At 34.4% G+C, this 17,821-nt stretch overlaps 1 protein-coding gene and 1 pseudogene across 1 annotated transcript; both read left to right on the plus strand.

Moving 5' to 3' along the window:
- On the plus strand, positions 3,481–5,217 carry LOC105178429 (annotated as a pseudogene).
- On the plus strand, positions 6,677–17,664 carry LOC105178315 (tRNA(His) guanylyltransferase 1). The gene is made up of 14 exons (XM_011101777.2): positions 6,677–7,155; positions 7,247–7,378; positions 7,464–7,508; positions 9,149–9,318; positions 9,488–9,573; positions 10,359–10,469; positions 10,771–11,027; positions 12,980–13,111; positions 13,197–13,241; positions 13,434–13,603; positions 13,833–13,918; positions 15,161–15,274; positions 15,866–16,400; positions 17,374–17,664. Exons 1-13 carry the CDS (start codon positions 7,052–7,054, stop codon positions 16,007–16,009), a joined length of 1,596 nt encoding a protein of 531 aa, XP_011100079.1. The 5' UTR covers positions 6,677–7,051; the 3' UTR covers positions 16,010–16,400; positions 17,374–17,664.

Below are 17,821 nucleotides of genomic sequence, written 5' to 3' on the forward strand. Positions count from 1 at the left end.
CTCTCAATTCTCTTTTGGTTTTAGGTTGTTTTAAGGTTTCTTTTTTGTACTCTATACAAATATATATATATATATATATATATATATCTTCTTAACATCATTTTCAACTATTATTCTCACTTTGATTCAATTTTTCTTTCATTTTTCTCATTAAACCATAATTGACTTAAGCATCATAGTGCTAACCTTTATTTTGAAGGGTTACTCCCCCGTCAATCTTAGAATTTCTCTGAAAATCCTTCAATCCTTGTGGTGCGACTGAAACTCGGTATGCATCATGAAGTATTCAAGCAATTTGTACATAATCTTGGTATGAGACGTTTAAAAGATATCTCTCTAAGTTGAGGAGGAGAATGTACAACTGTATTCATTTCGTTAGCCCTGGTTTTTGTCCCATTGAATTCTTTTAGGTAAGATTTTTAACAAGGCATGACATATATAACAAGAGGTGTGCATTCAAGGGGGTATTGTAAATATATACATATAATTACCATGTATGGATACATATACCTCTTGGTATTTCTCCATAATACTTATAACCTTTTGTATTACTATAATTTGTAACAACAATAATTTTTAATAATATAGTTTGCAACAACAATTTTAGTAGTTTATAAATTCCACTATGTAATTCATTTGTAAATAATTTTTTGAAAGAATAAGAAAAGGAATTTGGAGAATAATGCATATTTTATTTTTTTTTATATATTATTTGGAGCGATAGACTAATAAATGAATTGAAAAATTATTTAATGGAGAAAATAGATAATTAGATGAAAAAATAATTGCATCGAATTAAAAACTACGAATTGCAGCTTTTATATCAAAATATATTTTTTTAATAAAATTTAATCTGAAAAATGATTACTCAAACTGTGTTTACAATTAAAATATGGATTTGAACTGCTCAATCACAAGCGAAACGAACTCTCAGGTAAAAAATGTATGAAGTGACAATTCTTTTTAGAAGTGGTTGATGTTTTTATCTTTATTCATTTTTTTTTCGTTTTATTTTTCATTTTGAGCTTGACCAATTTAAACACTTCAGCGTCATTTTTAAAATAAGATTTGATATGTTATAAAGTCTAAAATTATTTTATAAGATATATGAGTTTACAATATTTTTCTTAAAGAATTAATAGTCATTAATAATCAATATCAAATATATACAATTAATCAATAACTATTTGATGGGTGTCGAATCCACCAAAAATAATTCCTACGAACAATTTTGTAGAAGTGGGAGTAGGCTCGAATACACAGGGATTGATTTTAAATTAAATATTTCAAAAAAAAATGAAAATAAAAATAATTGGGGGGTTTATGATTGTGAAGAAGAATAAAAATAAAATTAAATTAAACTAAAGAGCTAATAAAATAAGAAGAGATAAATGTATGATAAAAGTATTCCAATTAAAGATAGGATCATACTTAATTCCACGGTCGATCATAGATGCAAAGATAACAATTATTCATGATTGATAAATTGGTCATGGCCATTGGTACGACCTAACGACCTCACATTTTCTTACCTTATGGATAATCAAGGAACGTCCGTTGACTAAATCCCTAATCAATAAACAACCTTGGGAACGTTCTCAAGATTTAATTTACCGACAACATTAAGAACTAAAAAGGCCCAATTCTAACCAATAAATTCCTACGAGGATTTATTTAAGTTAGATTGTGCATTCCCCACAACATAATCAAAAACTTCTACATAATCAATTATGCTATGTTACCACTAGTTATTGAACTAAACAAACAATTATGGATTTGCAAGTTCAATTGGCTAGGCTAATATTTTTTACAATGAATCAGATTATTTGTAATAAAAGCACAGAGAACAACACAAATACTAATATGAATAAAAGAGAAAGCATAAATTAAATCTCACAACTTGTTGGATTTAAGCATTCACCAAGCCTTTAACCGGATTGAGAAAACTAGCTAGACATGCTCATGGAAGAACGCATGAAAAGCAAAATAAAAAAAATCATAAAAACATAGAGAAATAGAAGAGTTCAAAAGTTGTCTCTTAAAGTGAATTACATCACCTATTTATAATAGCTAAATACCTAATTCTACTAAGATTAAAAGTAGATTCCTAATTGAACTAAAAGACTTATGGAAATAAAATTATAATCCTAGTTAAACTCCTCATTCATCAAAAGGAAGTCCAAGCAGCTCCCAATTCTTGCCAAAAATTGAGTTTGAGTCTTGTCCGGATTTTCATTTTGGTGTTTTTCTTCATATTCCATTTCATTTGTCCTAATGCTGCAAAATAATATTTAATTAGGAGCATTTTAGTAACAAAATGGGTCAAAATATTATATGAAATAAGTATTACACTAGATCATACTATTACTAAAGTAGACCATTACCACATATTAAACCCATACCATGACCAAGATGTCTTTTGACTTCGCCAACTAAATTAGATGGCTCATGCCTCATTTACAGTATAATTTATTGATTGGAGCTAGCGAAATTTTTTTAGAAAAACTATCCTTTTGTAAGAATTATATATAATTGGGAGCAGTTAAGCCCCAACTAATTGATTGTGGTTTTGAAATAATTGATTTTTAAAAATAATAATTATGATATTTAATTGAATTTATAATTTTAATAATCAATTATACAATTATAGATTGTAGTTCAATTGCAAAATTGACATCATGTCAAGTAGTTTGGATAGAATGTGACATGTATATATAACTATTAACTTGACGAAAAATAATTAGGATGTGACTAAACTAAAAATCGCAGCTTTTATCCAAACGTAGTTGTGGTAGAATTTAAGGAAAAATTGCATTTTGGACCCATATGCTAGGGCCTCTTAATTTAATCTCATTTGTTATAATTTTCTGACGTTGTATTCTATAATTGATTTTTTTTTCTATTTTAGTCCTCATGTACATGTTTCGTCCAATAATTGACGGAACCGATAGCAAGCTATTATGGGGCACGTACTTTTTTCATTAATTATTGGACGAATACACGTGAGGATTAAAATTGAGAAAATTTTGAAGTTATGTGATGCAATATGAGAAAAATCATAACAAATTAAACCAAATTAAAAAAGACACCAACATATGGGACAAAAAATATGATTTTTCCAAGAATTTAATTATCCAAGAAGTTATTTTGAAAAACAGGCCTAAATGATATAAAAAAATTAATGTATTTACACTCGAAACGTCGAACGGGCACTTAAAATAACATGCATGTTTGCATGCCATTCATAATTATAAATAAATAAAAAAATTTAAGAAACGTACAAAACAAGAACCTAAATAGAAAATTCAAACTGATTTTTTGTTTGCTCAACGTTTATTAAAAAAATTGAAAAAATCAAGATCATAATACCTATTTTTTCTCTCTATGAGTCAATTTCTCTAGACTCTTGGATTCCCATCAATCCTGTTTCAGTCTTTCCTCTCCTCTCTCCAAGCCACAAAGCCTTATCACTTTCACTAAATATTCCCATTTATTCATATCCAGCCTCTCAAACTTTGAGGGAAACTCTAATGCTAAAAACACCTTCAATGAAGATGGCATGGGGTGCTGCCTTCTTGATTGTGTTGCAGTTCATGTTCATATCCGTGGAGGGAATTGGTGTGAATTGGGGGACTCAGGCTGCCCAGAACTTGCCTCCTAGTACAATTGTCCAAATTCTCAAAGACAACGGCATTGACAAGATCAAGCTGTTCGACTCTGATGCATGGACCGTGTCACATTTCGCCAAGACGGGCATCGAGGTCATGCTCGGCGTCCCCAACAACCAGCTTGCTTCTCTGGCCAAGAGCTACGACAAGGCTAAGGACTACGTTAAAGAGAACGTCACCGTAGCTTATAAAGCTGGTGTGTATATTAGGTAAGCGTTCTCAAGAACCTGACGTGTTGAGGTGCGGATGTGTCGTTGTGTATGATCTAACGGTTTCTGTAATCCAGATTGTGTTGCTAGCGTTTGATGTGCCATATATGGTTCAAGAATTGTATATAGGCCGTCCGGACACATGCATTTAACGTCCTTTCTTGTCTTGTTTCTTCCCTACATGTGCCTAGATTTAAAGTAAAATGTCGATGCTATCATGTATGATCTGACGACCTGTTGGTAATGCGACAGGTATGTTGCTGTTGGAAACGAACCGTTCCTGAAATCGTACAACGGATCCAACCACGACACCACTTTTCCAGCAATGCAGAACGTCCAAAAAGCCTTGAATGAGGAAGGCTATGGAGACAAGATTAAAGTGACCACCCCACAGAATGCCGACGTCTACAACTCAGGTTCTCAAGGCCCATCTGCCGGCCAGTTCCGCTCTGACATAAGGGACGTCATGCTACAAATCGTGAACTTTTTAAAGGAAAACGACGCCCCTTTTCTCGTAAACGTGTACCCTTTCCTCAGCCTGTATCTGAACCCTGATTTCCCTGTCGAGTTTGCATTCTTTGACGGTGGAGCCCAGCCTGTCATGGACAAGGGAACCGCCTACACCAACATGCTTGATGCAAACCTAGACACCCTTGTTTGGTCACTGAGAAAAGCCGGCGCTCCCAAGCTGAAAATCATCCTAGGGGAAATCGGATGGCCGACTGACGGCAACAAGGACGCCAATGTCAATATGGCCAAGAAGTTCTACGACGGGTTTTTCAAGAAAATGGCTACAAAGAAAGGCACCCCATTGTACCCTGGAGAGATGGAATACTATCTATTCAGCTTGACGGATGAGAACCAAAAGAGCATCGCGCCGGGTGACTTCGAGCGGCACTGGGGGGTTCTCAGGTACGACGGGCAACCAAAGTTCCCAATGGATTTCAGTGGGAACGGCAGACAAGTGTGGCCGGTCGGCGCCAAGGACGTGCAGTACCTGGAAAAACAGTGGTGCGTTTTCAATACTGATATCAAGAACATGACGTTGGTGCCGGCGAAACAAGCAGAAGATCTCGTACGCCTTCAACATGTATTACCAGATGAACAATCAGGACGTGCGGGCGTGTAACTTCGAGGGTTTGGCCCGTGTCGTGGACCAGAACGCCTCCACCGACCAGTGCCTCTTCCCGATTGGGATAGAGAGTGTGGGATGGAAACTTGGGATGCATGTGGGAGCTAATGTCATGGTTGGGCTATTGGTCTTATTGTTGTTGTTGTTTAGTCATTAAGGTGTGGGTACCTCAAATATTATTCTAATTAATATATACTTGTCATGTGTACATACATTACGTTCTAAATTTCATTTAAAAATATATATATAATATATATATATATATATATATGGTAGGATGAAATGTACTTTTAATTTTGTAATTTAGGTTATTTGATATTTTTGTTCTTTAATATTTTCTTAGTATTTTTGATACTGCATTTTTCTATATTTAGTAATTTCAGTCTTTTTTTTCGTTGAAGTTCACATTCACCAGTAGAAGGGTGAAATCTAACCAAAAAGAGGACTAAAGTTGCAAAAATAAAAATGATACAGAATTAGAAAGTTAAAGAACTAAAATTGCAAAAATAAAAAAGATACAGAATTAGAAAGTTAAAGATAAAAATGCTAGCCAAAATGAACTAATAGGAATAGCATTGCCAATTTTAGAAAGCCACATGTATATTTTTAGTGGGAAGAGTGAATTCCAACAAAGAAAATTGTTGAAATCTCGAAAAGTAAACAAGTACAGTACCAAAATATTATTATAAAAAGTTAAAAAATAAAAATACTAAATAATCCAAATTACGATACCAAAAATACATCTAAGCCTACTTTGATTGCTGGGTTGCTACGAGTATAGGCAAAACTTCCTCCCCTTGTGATGCAAACATGCATTCAGGTTCATCATTAATTATAAAATAACTAATTATGAGAGAATTAATATCGACTATGACGTTTGAATTCACAATGTCAATAATTAATTACATAAATACAAATAAAAAATAGAAATAAAAAGATTAATAGTTGAGAGAAAATATGATAATAATAAGGGTCAATTACAATAAGCTTCCTGAGATTTTTTAAAATAATTATAAATGTTTCCTTATTATTTAAAAAATAATTAATATTTCTTAATTTTTTAGCCATTGTCTGACAATTATCCTGATCTGTTAGTCTTCATTAATTTTTTATCATTCTTTATGGTGATCTGATCAAAATACCTTTATGGAGTACTATAAATTATAATTTTACTTATTTTTTTTAAAATTTTGTAGAAAAAATTTATGGACTACGTAGATTACTTTTCTTTTTATAATTTTTAAAATTTTTACATCCACACTGTTATAATTTTTTAATAATTTTTAAAAAAAATTCACTAAGTTGACAATTGCAGACCTTCAAACATTGAGGATATTTATAATTATATCAAATCTTAGAAAAGCTCATTGTAATATTCTAATTATAATAATAAAAATAGTATTAATTGGAAAATTGTGTCATTGTCATTTATTTTCTGACAGAAATTTGGATAGGAAACTAAACGTGTCCAATTTTTTATAATTTTGAAACTATTGTAATTATAAAGCATAAAACTAAATATGAGATTACTTTAAAATTTTCATAAAGTAAAGAATTAAAAATATTAACGGCTATTTTATGGGGCTAAAAATATAAATTCACCAGATATAGATTTCTGGGGCAATTGGGTCCATTTGTTACTTACGATATTTAAAATATCTCGGGGAAGTAAGGCCCAATAGCCCATACGATGCATCAGCAAAACAAAGCATGAAGCACAACCACTGTCCGTCGTTTTCTATTTCCTGATTGCCGCCGCCGAAGTACAACCGCCGTGAAATTGCTGCTTCTCGATAGCTGCGGCCGTCGGTGTACGGCTAGTTGTTTTTTTGGACAAACTCTCCAGAAATACTGCCAGTTGCAAAGCTCCCTCATCAGACTCAGCCAATCCTTCTCCATAGACAAAGTGACCACACTCTGCTATAGCTCTACGTAGCCTCATATTTGAGACCAATTCCTTGGTTTGGGAGGAGGCGTGGTGTAAATTAAGTCGCTCGAGCAAGAACACACCCCCTGCAACATTTTCTGAACAAATTATTGAAATGGCAAACAGCAAGTACGAGTACGTGAAGTCATTTGAGGTGGAGGATGAGATCATGTTGCCCAATATAATCATTGTCCGTGTCGATGGCCGTGATTTCCGCAGGTCTGACTGCAGCATACTTTCTAGGCAAATAAATATTTACCTTCCGTGTGATCCTTTTTTGACAAAAGAATTTTTCCTTGTGTTGGAGTAGATTTTCTGAAGTGCATGAGTTTGAGAAACCAAATGATAAGAAAGCACTGGAGTTGCTGAATGAGTGTGCAAAGGCTGTTCTGGAGCAGTTCCCAGATATTATTTTCTCTTATGGTTTCAGTGATGAGTACAGGTAAGAATGACATGTTATGGAAATAAGTATTTTTTCTTACTTTATTTTTGGATTTTCTGGATGATACTTTATTTTTTGATGTCAGTTTCATATTCAAAAAAGGAACCAAGTTTTATCAGCGTCGGGCGAGGTACATGTTTTAGTTATTGTTAATAAGCTTTTCCATAATGTTCATATGTCATATAAGTTGTCATAGAATAGTTTCCTTTGCCTATGTTTCAATACATCTGGGATTTGATCTTGTATGCTGTTTTTGATTTCGTGCTTTGACTAATTTTCTTGTCATATAATAGTACTTGATTAGATAATGCTAGGGAGTGGCAAGTCAGATTTGCAATTTGTGATACTTTAATGCTTATTTTTCATACGAATTCATATAGGTGAACATATATTTTATACGTTTTGGTTAAAATCTGGTTTCCTGGATGGATTTATGTGACTGGCTACAAGAAAAAGAAAAGTATTCAGTACACAGTGGGGAGGTGAGATAATTGCTTTTCCGGATTGCTTTTCCATTTCCCTGGCTTAGGAAATTTGCGTTCAAAGACATAAGAGATGCTGTCTAGAAGTTTGGGACAGTCTATCTGCGTGCTGGCACACTGGATTTGCGAGTTTTTCCTGGAATTTTTCTGTCTGGTTGGAAATGCCTATATGAGGAACCCTTTAGATGGTCAACCATCTATTTGATGTTCATTGTGATAGTGTTAATTAACCTGAGAGATGGTTGAAGCATGTGCAGTTTTAGGAGTAATGCTGAGAGGGTTGCCTTGGTATTTAAGGAATTCGCTAGACAGGCTTCATATGTAGCAGAAACCTCCAACAAGATAAGAATCAGCATCATTACACTGCTGTTGAATGTAAAAAGTTGAAACTTAAAAAGGAGGCTTGGACATCGTTGTAACTATGAGCTAGCATGGAGATGCTTTCAATGGGTTCTGTCAAACTTCTAATAGATACCAATTGATGCTGATTCCTACCGCATCTACATTTAAGAGTTAAGTTTATCACATCAGCATCTACTAATATCTAAGAGTTAAGTTTGCCACATCAGCATCTACTAATATCTAAGAGTTAAGTTTACGACATCAGTAAAGTACAGTGCCCAAGGAACTCCGGTTGTAATTTGCTAAGGTTGTTAGTGTAGTTTTGCTGTTCGTTTTTGCATGAAACCTACCAATGAAGCTTAAAATGTATTTAGTTAACTGAGACATTGTCCCTAACAAAGTCTTTCGTCATCATTCTCTCGATCTTGTCAACATAATTATCGAAAGGGAGAAGTTGTGATGGTGGAACTTCAAGCGTGGTGGATCATTTTTTACTTTATTTTCTCATATTTATCGTTACAAAAATCTCGTCGTAGGTTACACTTTAGAAATTTGGCTCAGCTTTTGTGGACTTCTAATCCAGTCTTCTAAAATTTGAATAAGCAATGCATTATGAGGTGGATGTGGTGCCATGATGACTCAGTTTCTGGGATGTGGCATCAATCTTCTTTTTTACAATTGTCAAAAGGAAGCTGAATATTGTCGTGCTCAATGTTATGGAATATGTGCATTATAAAATTTAATGCACTGAATAGTTTAGTGGATTTTAGCCTTGCTGAGGACTAATATTCCAATTTATGGACTAATGCTTCTCCATGTTTGTTCTATTATCTCGATTTCTAGGCATTCTTACTTAAAATGAGGTTGGAAGCAGGATATTAAATACCTATGCTTCTTCTTCTATTTGAATCAGAGTCGATTGGCTGACTAATAAAATGCTTTGCAGCAAGATACACTCCCTCATTGTGTCTTTCTTCACATCTGTTTATGTCACTAAATGGAAGGCCCTTTTCCCTCAGAAGGAGTTGAGATATCCCCCTTCACTTCGGTCACGAGTTATTTGCTGTGCATCTGTTGAAGTCCTTCAAGCATATCTTGTCTGGAGACAATATGAATGTAAGCTAATTTTAAACTACTTCCAATGGTGTATTAATCAATATAATGAATTTATAAAGTTGCACTACTCTGTACATTGTATAACTATCATTCATATTTTAGGCTGCAGAACTTTTCAATATCAAGGGGTTCTACATTCATAAATTGAAATTCATTATCCTTTTGGCAGGCCACTTAAATAACCAGTATGATACTTGTCTTTGGAAGCTGATTCAGAGCGGAAAGTCTCAGAAGGAAGCAGAAGAAATCCTGAAGGTGAATTTTTATTGTTCAAATGTGCTTATACCCATCCAATTTGAATTCTTGATGTTGCACGTAGAGATTTAAAACTTTCGAGGCTATATTGTCAATATGATCAATCATATATTTTATGAGACCCTATGGAAATCTTGGGTTCGTTAGGAGTTAGACATATCTTGTAAAGGCTGAAGAGTGTTACTGGATGGTTTTGGCTGATTTAAATCATAACTAAGATACTCTTTGTCATACACAGTATAACTATGTTAACCTTTTATCAGTAATTTGTTCAAAACCATGGCTTCTGCATATGAGAGTACTTTGTAAGCAGGTGCTTCCTCACTTGCGAAAGGTGGAAATATGCGTAATGGTTTATGTCCGAAAATGGCTGTCTTACATTTTGGACTTCTAACCTTTTAATGAGGCATAAGAATTGTTAGATTTTGATGTCTTCTGTGGATCTTGTTGCCTTTTGAGTTTTCACCACCTGAGCTGGTGTAACTGATGATGACTAAAACATTATGAAGTTTCTATAATGAACGTGCCTATATACTAACATGATAGTTCTGCAACTTCATATGCCATTCAGCAGGCTAATGCTGTCCATAAAATTTATGTGTACACAAAGCCTTCTTTCATGTCACATCCTATACAGTGTGTCATCATAATGATGTATTAACGATGGAGTTAAGAATAAACTCTAATTTGTTTCCCTATGGTCTCTTGTTTCCATTAATTATTTTAAGTATTGTATCCATCACATGCTGATCCACTGAAAATAACTTGTGGTTACTATTCTGTAGGGATCTCAGAAACAAGATAGGAATGAATTGCTTTATCAGTGCTTTAACATCAATTACAAGAAAGACATTCCAGAAATCTTTCGTCAAGGGACATGTACCCTCAAGACAGAGGTTGCTGCTGCTTCTTCTTTTTCTTTTCTACTCTTTTCCCCCCTCTCGATTGCCTTTCTCTCACTAGGTAATTATTGTTGACTGAAAGAATTTTATTGAATTTCTGGACCTACTCTGGGATTGTACCTGTCGACTTCTTGACATTGCTTCTGAGCTGTAAACTTGTGAATCTGCTAACAAGCTGGCTTGACTCCTTACTATTATATGTTTCGGTTAAGAATATAAGCTGATTCATTTTGGTTATCAAGTGGTGTATGTAATGAAACATTAACTTGCCAAAATATGTATTTGTTGTGACCAGGTTGAAGATATCGTGAAGTACAAAGATGATGGATGTCCCGTCAAAAGACCAAGGAGGAAGGTCATAACAGTTCATTCGGAAAATGTTGCATCGAGAAGGTTCTGGAATGACCAGTTGTGTCTTCCAAAGGAACTGGGTCCATTTACTGAAGATTTAAACAAAACAAAGCCAGAGTATCTTAAGTCTTTCGAATATGAGAGCAAGTTGATGCCATTTACTTGGATTGTTATTCGCATTGATGGTTGTCATTTTCACAGGTAACTTGCTCATGCTGAGCTCTATAGTATTTTCTCTCAAGAGGTTATTCATCTACAAGTTGCAGTTAGTTGGAGTTGTTTGACTTGTCTTAAGCTCCATCACAAAATATAGATCTAATTGTTGTACAACTTAAGATGCTCTTTGCAATTCAGTGCTCGAATTGACATTCTGAATTCTGGGCTTTTTCAGCTATATCCTATGATGAGTGACATTATTGTGCAGGATCATTAATCATTAATTAACTTTTGTTGACTTAGCAGGGACAAGAAAGCATAATAAATACAACCTAATCTTAAGCTGTTACATCATCCATTTCTACTGGCTCTAGTTTTTACCTCGTTCGTTTGTGCAAGTGAAAGTCTTAGTGCTTTATCATCCACCTAGATGGGACTACATAAAATTTTCTCATTTGAATCTTTGATCACTAAAAATATTGGTAGGAACTTTTAATTTTAGAACTCTGAAAAAAATTCATACATTCTGCTTCTGTGAATGAAGACGTTCTTCGAAAAAAAGAAAAAAGAAAAAGAAGACATTCTTGTGGTACCTGGAATATATATATATTTCATCTCACTCCTTTTCAATTGGCCTTTCTCTGGTGGTTTCTCTTTTTGCCTTTTTTTGTGGGAAAAGTAAGGCATGAACTCTTGAAAGTTAAGGGTTGGTTTGGTTTAACTGAGAGGAAAAGGGGATTGAAAGGGGGGAGGGAATTGAAAAGGCAAGGGGAAAGAAAAGCTAAGTTTTCCTTTACGTTGTTTGATATGATTGGAAATACATAGATTGAGAAGAAAAGACTAATTTTTGTAATTTTTCCGGTTAACCCTTTTTCTTCGTTTAGTATTAGAAAACAAACAAATTAATATTATACTAAAATAATTCGAGTATATCAAAAATTTGAAAACCTTATTAGTAAAAACATTTATCAAGAAGAAATATAATTTTTATTAATAAAAATATTCATCAAATTGAGTATTGAAACTATTTAGTTTAAATAAACTAAAAACTACTACCAATGACCTCAAATAAAGAGAATTTAAATAAAATATGTACTTCTTTTGTCTTTTTTACCTACGGCCACTTTTCGGGCCGAATTTGGACTGAAGGGGTTTCATATACCCCATGTTTTACTTTACCTCTTAAGTATTCTAGCTAACCAAACACCAAACTTGTTCTTATGCATCCATTTTTAGTTTCATTTTTGTTATGCATCCTTTTTTCACCCACAACCAAACAAACCCTAAATTCCTCTTGGTGGTTTATCCTTGCTTTATTTATGTTGCATAAGTTTTTCTGTTAGCCCTTGTAAATAATGCTCTGGTGTTTTTTATCTTCACAAATATATAGCGGTTTTCAACATATTTGGTATGACATGCATCTTAAGTTCTTAACAGTCAAAATTTGAATTGGTAACCTTGACAAGATCACTAAGATTTTTCCTAATTTTGCTATAGTTGGAGGTCTCTCATTGTCCTCTGATGTTCTACTTCATCCTGAAAAGTTCAGTATTGGGAAGAAATAGGGACTTGTACTTGTCACTCATACATCTTGTGGCATTAGCTAAATATTTTTCAAATTGGCTGTGATTACACAGGAAACCGACATTAAGGAATTTATGTAAGCTAACCTGATTCGTTTGAGTTTAATCTTCGTAGTGAATTATTGAAGCATGTATGTTAATTATCTATCATTGTCTGAAACCAAGGAAATGGCAATACTCAACAGCATGTTGGTCTCCGTGAAGAAACAATGTTGCTTTTAAAGTACAATTCCCTCTACTACAAAATGGTAGAATCTACTTAAATTTTAGAAATTAAGTTGAGAAATTTTAGCTAGATTGAGTTGTGTCTTCTGATGCAATCCTTCCTTGGTGAGTAAATATTTGTTGCCTATGTTTGTTACAACATTTGAAATAGCACTCAATGGTTTTGTGTTTTTCCTGGGATTCTGGTAGATTTTCTGAAGTTCATGAATTTGAGAAGCCCAATGATGCACAAGCTCTCAACCTAATGAATTCATGTGCAGCTGGTGTACTAGAAGAGTTCAAGGATATTGTCTTTGCTTATGGGGTTAGTGATGAGTACAGGTAAGTAAATCAGTTTCACCTATTAGGCTTTCACTACATTAATTTTCTAAATTTGTACGTTTGACAAGTTTCTTGGTACTTTCAGCTTTGTGCTGAAGAAAGAGTCTCAGCTCTACCGAAGGCATGCCAGGTATCTCTTCTATGCATTAATAACTTCTAGCAGCTGATGGTAACGACAATCTCTGTGGGCTGTTATTACATATATAGTAACTGAATCTTTTTACAATGTAAATTTCTAGTTTAGATTACAGAAAATTTTGATTAGCATTATTTGTAAAAATTTCCTTTTTCCTCTGCTTTATTTCTTTTTATCATCTTGTAGTGAAATAGTTTCCGCGGTTGTATCTTTCTTCTCTTCGATGTACGCAATGAAGTGGAATGAATTTTTCCGACATAAAGAGATGAAGTACCCACCATATTTTGATGGCCGTGCTGTTTGCTACCCGTCATGTGAGATTCTTCTAGATTATCTAGCATGGAGGCAAGTTGATTGTAAGTTTTCTCTTTCCTTTTCCCTTTTTATCACATTAATTAATTCCATTTTTAATTAGATGGAAGAGGGAATCTACGGGAATGTAGTCATCCTTTTTTTTTCTTTTTCTTTTTTAATGAGTATCAGTTGTTGTTAGCACCCCATATATCTGAAGTTTGTTCGTATTTCTTGTTTGCCATAACAAGTTTTATATTTGCAATTCTCTCATTAAGTATTTTGAATTCGTAGGTCACATCAACAATCAGTACAATACTTGCTTCTGGATGCTTGTAAAGTCTGGAACGAGCAAGCGTGAAGCACAACATTACTTGAAGGTAAGCATTGAGTTTACATAGCAGCATACACCTCACATATGATATAGTTTAACTAACCATTTGAGAATTTTTTACTTGAGATTACTATAAGGCAATGCATAAATTTATTTTGTGCTCACTAATATATACTCCTACTCTGTCGTGTTAAAATACCTTCTAGTAAGGAATGTTTGGTTTCTTTTTCATCTTGACTTCATAATTCATTTACATAAAAACTAGTTCCAAAAGTTGGAAATTGAGTTCCTTGAAAGTTTGTGAAACTAAAAGTATGTTTGAATTATTTGATCTGGAAATGGAGAAGTATTTGGTTAGTTAATGTGAAAATTTTAAAGGGATTGTCTAAAAACAGAAAAATATGTTGGTTTACACATTTCAAACTCACAAGTATTCCTTGAAAATGGTCTGTTTTCTGAAATTGGGGGATGGTGATATAAGGTACAAAATGGGGTTGTGGATATTGGAAGAAGATATTCAGAATGAGCCATTTGAAAATGAGGTAAAACAAACACATTTTCAAATATTGGTTTATGTGAACCTGAAAAACAGATAAGGAAACAAGAACAGGCTAACTGTCCATCAAATGGAGTACATAGGCTGTGTAAAGATATTTGATTGCAGTATGCATACGCATAAAGTTGGAGGTTTAGGTGCAGGTATCTAAACCATTGATTTCCTACCATTGACATTGATTATCTGAGTGGTACATTTACCAGTAATGTCAAAAGTCAGTGTAAAGTGTAGCTGAATTTGACTAATAGATTGAGAGGAGAGCTAGTTGGAGAAAGGTAAGCCTAATGGACTCTGTCTGATTGCAAAGTGCTAAATAGTTTTTTCCATTAGGCGAGAATTTGCATTTCTCAAATTTTCATGGAACTACTGAACGAATTAAGTAGTTCTTCTGAGGAGACCTTTATTACATGTATCCTTTTATGAAGGAATGCTCTGAAAAAATTGAATAGCTGCCGCTAGAGGCGATAGACATTACACATCACTAGTAATTATACTAGTGTCTCGGTATCAGATTATGACAGTGTCTTTGAGTTCGTAAGATAATATTTACCAGATGAGAGAATTTTCAGTCATGTTCACTCTGGATAGGGTAATCTAGTCCACTGCTTTGTGCTTAATGCCACGGTTGATTCGAATCCTCTGATATTTTTGAAATGTCAATAAGTTGATGGATTGTTTATTCCAGATATTTCTTCTCATTCCAGGTGGCTTTTCTTCTTTTCTATTTTGCAGGGTACTCAAGCTCAGGAGAAAAATGAACTTCTGGATCAGCTCTCTGGTATTATCGATTATTATAACAAATTACCACTCATGTTCCGCCAGGGATCATCTGTTTATTGGGACAAGGTTACCTCCTTCCTCCTCTCCCACCCCACCACCAAATCCATCGCAGTAAAAGGATTTTAACAAAACACACATCCACACATATACATATATGCACGGAAATAATGGTGTAAGTTTTGTCATTATGATTTAACACATTCCAAATGCTTGTCTAACCATCTTGTGAACATCTCTAGATGGCCACTTTTTAAGTCTTTTCATCGTGGCATCCTTCTATTGTTTCCAGAATTTGTGCATTTTTCTTCTTAAAAAGATTTAGTTGATTGCTACTATTTTACAAAGTATTGTCCCTGATTATCATTCAGCCTTATTGATGAATCCTTTGAGTGACTCTTTAATTTTGGAGCTAAGAAAATTAAAACAGCATTGAAAAACTATTAAGCCTAGACTTATTATACGAAGGATATTGAACATTGGTACAACATTTTTGGATGAAGACTATAAAACAGTGCTTTTAGAATTGAATAATACATCAAAGACTAAACAAAATGTTGTGAAGGAAGAAAATAGGCTTCATGTGCATTATAAGCCATCCAACTACATCCTCTCAACTATTTCTGCTGCGCTGAAAATGTGGAATCTAATATTTTGCAGGAAAAAATGGTGGACAATGAAGGAGGTGCTGCCGGTAAATCACGCAAGATAGTTGTAGTCAAACATTGCAATATAATTGAGACAAGCTTTTGGGAAGCACACCCAGGAATACTCGATGAGAAGCACAATGACTTTAGATTATAGTTGCATTAGTTCTGTCTGTGGGGTTATAGATTAACCCCAACCAGCCACAGTAAATGGCTTTGGGTGCACCACTGTAAAAAGGGTCAAAACAGATACTCATGGAACATGTATATGTAGGAACTTTTGGTGGGTTAACCATTCATTAATTCCCAAACTTTAAATTCTAATTAAAAGATTTTATTAGAGAAATCTCTAAAATCACCCTCCTCCCTCCCCCAACCCCACCCCCAAAATAATAAACTCTCAACTGTCCACTACCAGCTGCCGATCGCCACAACCATGAAGTGTATATCAGCACTGTCTGTGGACGGCTAACTGAATTGCTGCCCTCAGTTTCTCCACCTCTGGCAACCTCACTCCACTAGAAGCCACACTTGTGTGCTGCTTATTGGTATGTTCACTCGATCATTCAAATGGTGTTATTTACTTGTGTGCTGTTTTTATGGTTAATTTGGATCTGGCTCTGTCTACTAAAACAGAAAATTAGAACTGGCTAATCTTATATGCTTCTTTGCTCATTTTTTACTTTTAGGTATTGGAAGCAGTAGGGATTTGGATAAACTGATTTTACAGGAAACTAAAATGTCCATGACCATTATTTAGTTATCACAATATTTTGTCATTTCTTTATGGAGGGATCAGGGATGGAAAAATGAACTGTGATTTTGTGGTTGCACCTTGCACTTTGTGATTTTTACTGTATAGTACAGTAATCACATTCCCCTGCATCAGCCATCTGCGGGGCCCGTTCAAGCCCTATTAAACTTGTGCCTTCTAGCAAATTGGAAGTGATACCATTGAGTGGACACAGAGCCAATCAGTTCTGCGTATAAATGGAATTTAACTTTTGGAAGTGTTTGACAAATCAAGCTAGACTAATCCCTTGGCTGCTTCCACTAACACTGTTCTTCCTTTACATGAATTCTGTGAGGTCGGAAGAGATATATCCATGTTGTGCATATTCCTTCTATCTTACTCTGTGTTGTAAGAATTTCAAACTTCTTTTGATCAATTGATGATTTTTTTAAAGTAAAAATTGGTAGATTTAGATTTGTGCGGAGGTTTTTTGGTCATCTTTTTTTTTTTAGTCATTTAGAGTGCAACAAATATCCAGATGTAATAGACATGCAAACCCCCTTCGGTGATTTCATTTATTGCTTGTTCATAACAAACTGCTGTTACATAACTGCATTGCTACTAGGCTCTAATTTTACTGGACCTTGACATCTTGAACGCATGCATTTTGTGCTCCAGTGATTTATTTTTCCGCTGTTGTTTCTTCTCTTCTCTTTATTTATTTTTTAGTTTTGACCCTTCGACCACTTGTATTATTGAGGCCCAATGTTAAATGCTGAATTACGCAGAATCTCCAGCTATGCTGCTCTAGGCAACAGCTGCTGTTAATTCTGGAAGCTAGGACTTCTGGAAAACAAGGACAACGAATAATTCGAGAGATTTGCCTCCAAGAAAAGCGGGAACTGAGGTTTTACTTCGGATGTTTCAGTTATGGGCTAGAGATGCAAATAGCTTCAACATCAAGGGTGAAGCTTGGATCTTCTGTCGGATTAAGGTTTCATGTCTTTCTTGCTGAAACTTGTACTATATTGTTTTAACTTCGCAAATTTCATGGTGAACGAAAGGATGGTTTCTGTTTTCAGCTTTTGGCTATTTTAATTTTTATATGTCGACTTTCAGTGTGCCTTATTTTTCCTGGCAAGATGTGCAGATGTGATGCCGAGTATGTTAGTTGAATTGACTAAAAACAGATATAACGGACCTAAGCAGCCAAAATGGATAACCTGGTCCAAGAAT

Source organism: Sesamum indicum, linkage group LG15 (assembly GCF_000512975.1).
Source record: "Sesamum indicum cultivar Zhongzhi No. 13 linkage group LG15, S_indicum_v1.0, whole genome shotgun sequence".
Classification (NCBI taxonomy): Eukaryota; Viridiplantae; Streptophyta; class Magnoliopsida; order Lamiales; family Pedaliaceae; genus Sesamum; species Sesamum indicum.

Bases quoted from the DNA above. Each gene is read 5' to 3' on its own strand.
- LOC105178315 (XM_011101777.2), top strand. From the start codon at position 7,052: ATGGCAAACAGCAAGTACGAGTACGTGAAGTCATTTGAGGTGGAGGAT. The intron at 9,319-9,487 runs GTAAGCTAATTT...TCCTTTTGGCAG, and splicing joins TGTCTGGAGACAATATGAAT to GCCACTTAAATAACCAGTAT. The intron at 10,470-10,770 runs GTTGCTGCTGCT...TGTTGTGACCAG, and splicing joins CATGTACCCTCAAGACAGAG to GTTGAAGATATCGTGAAGTA.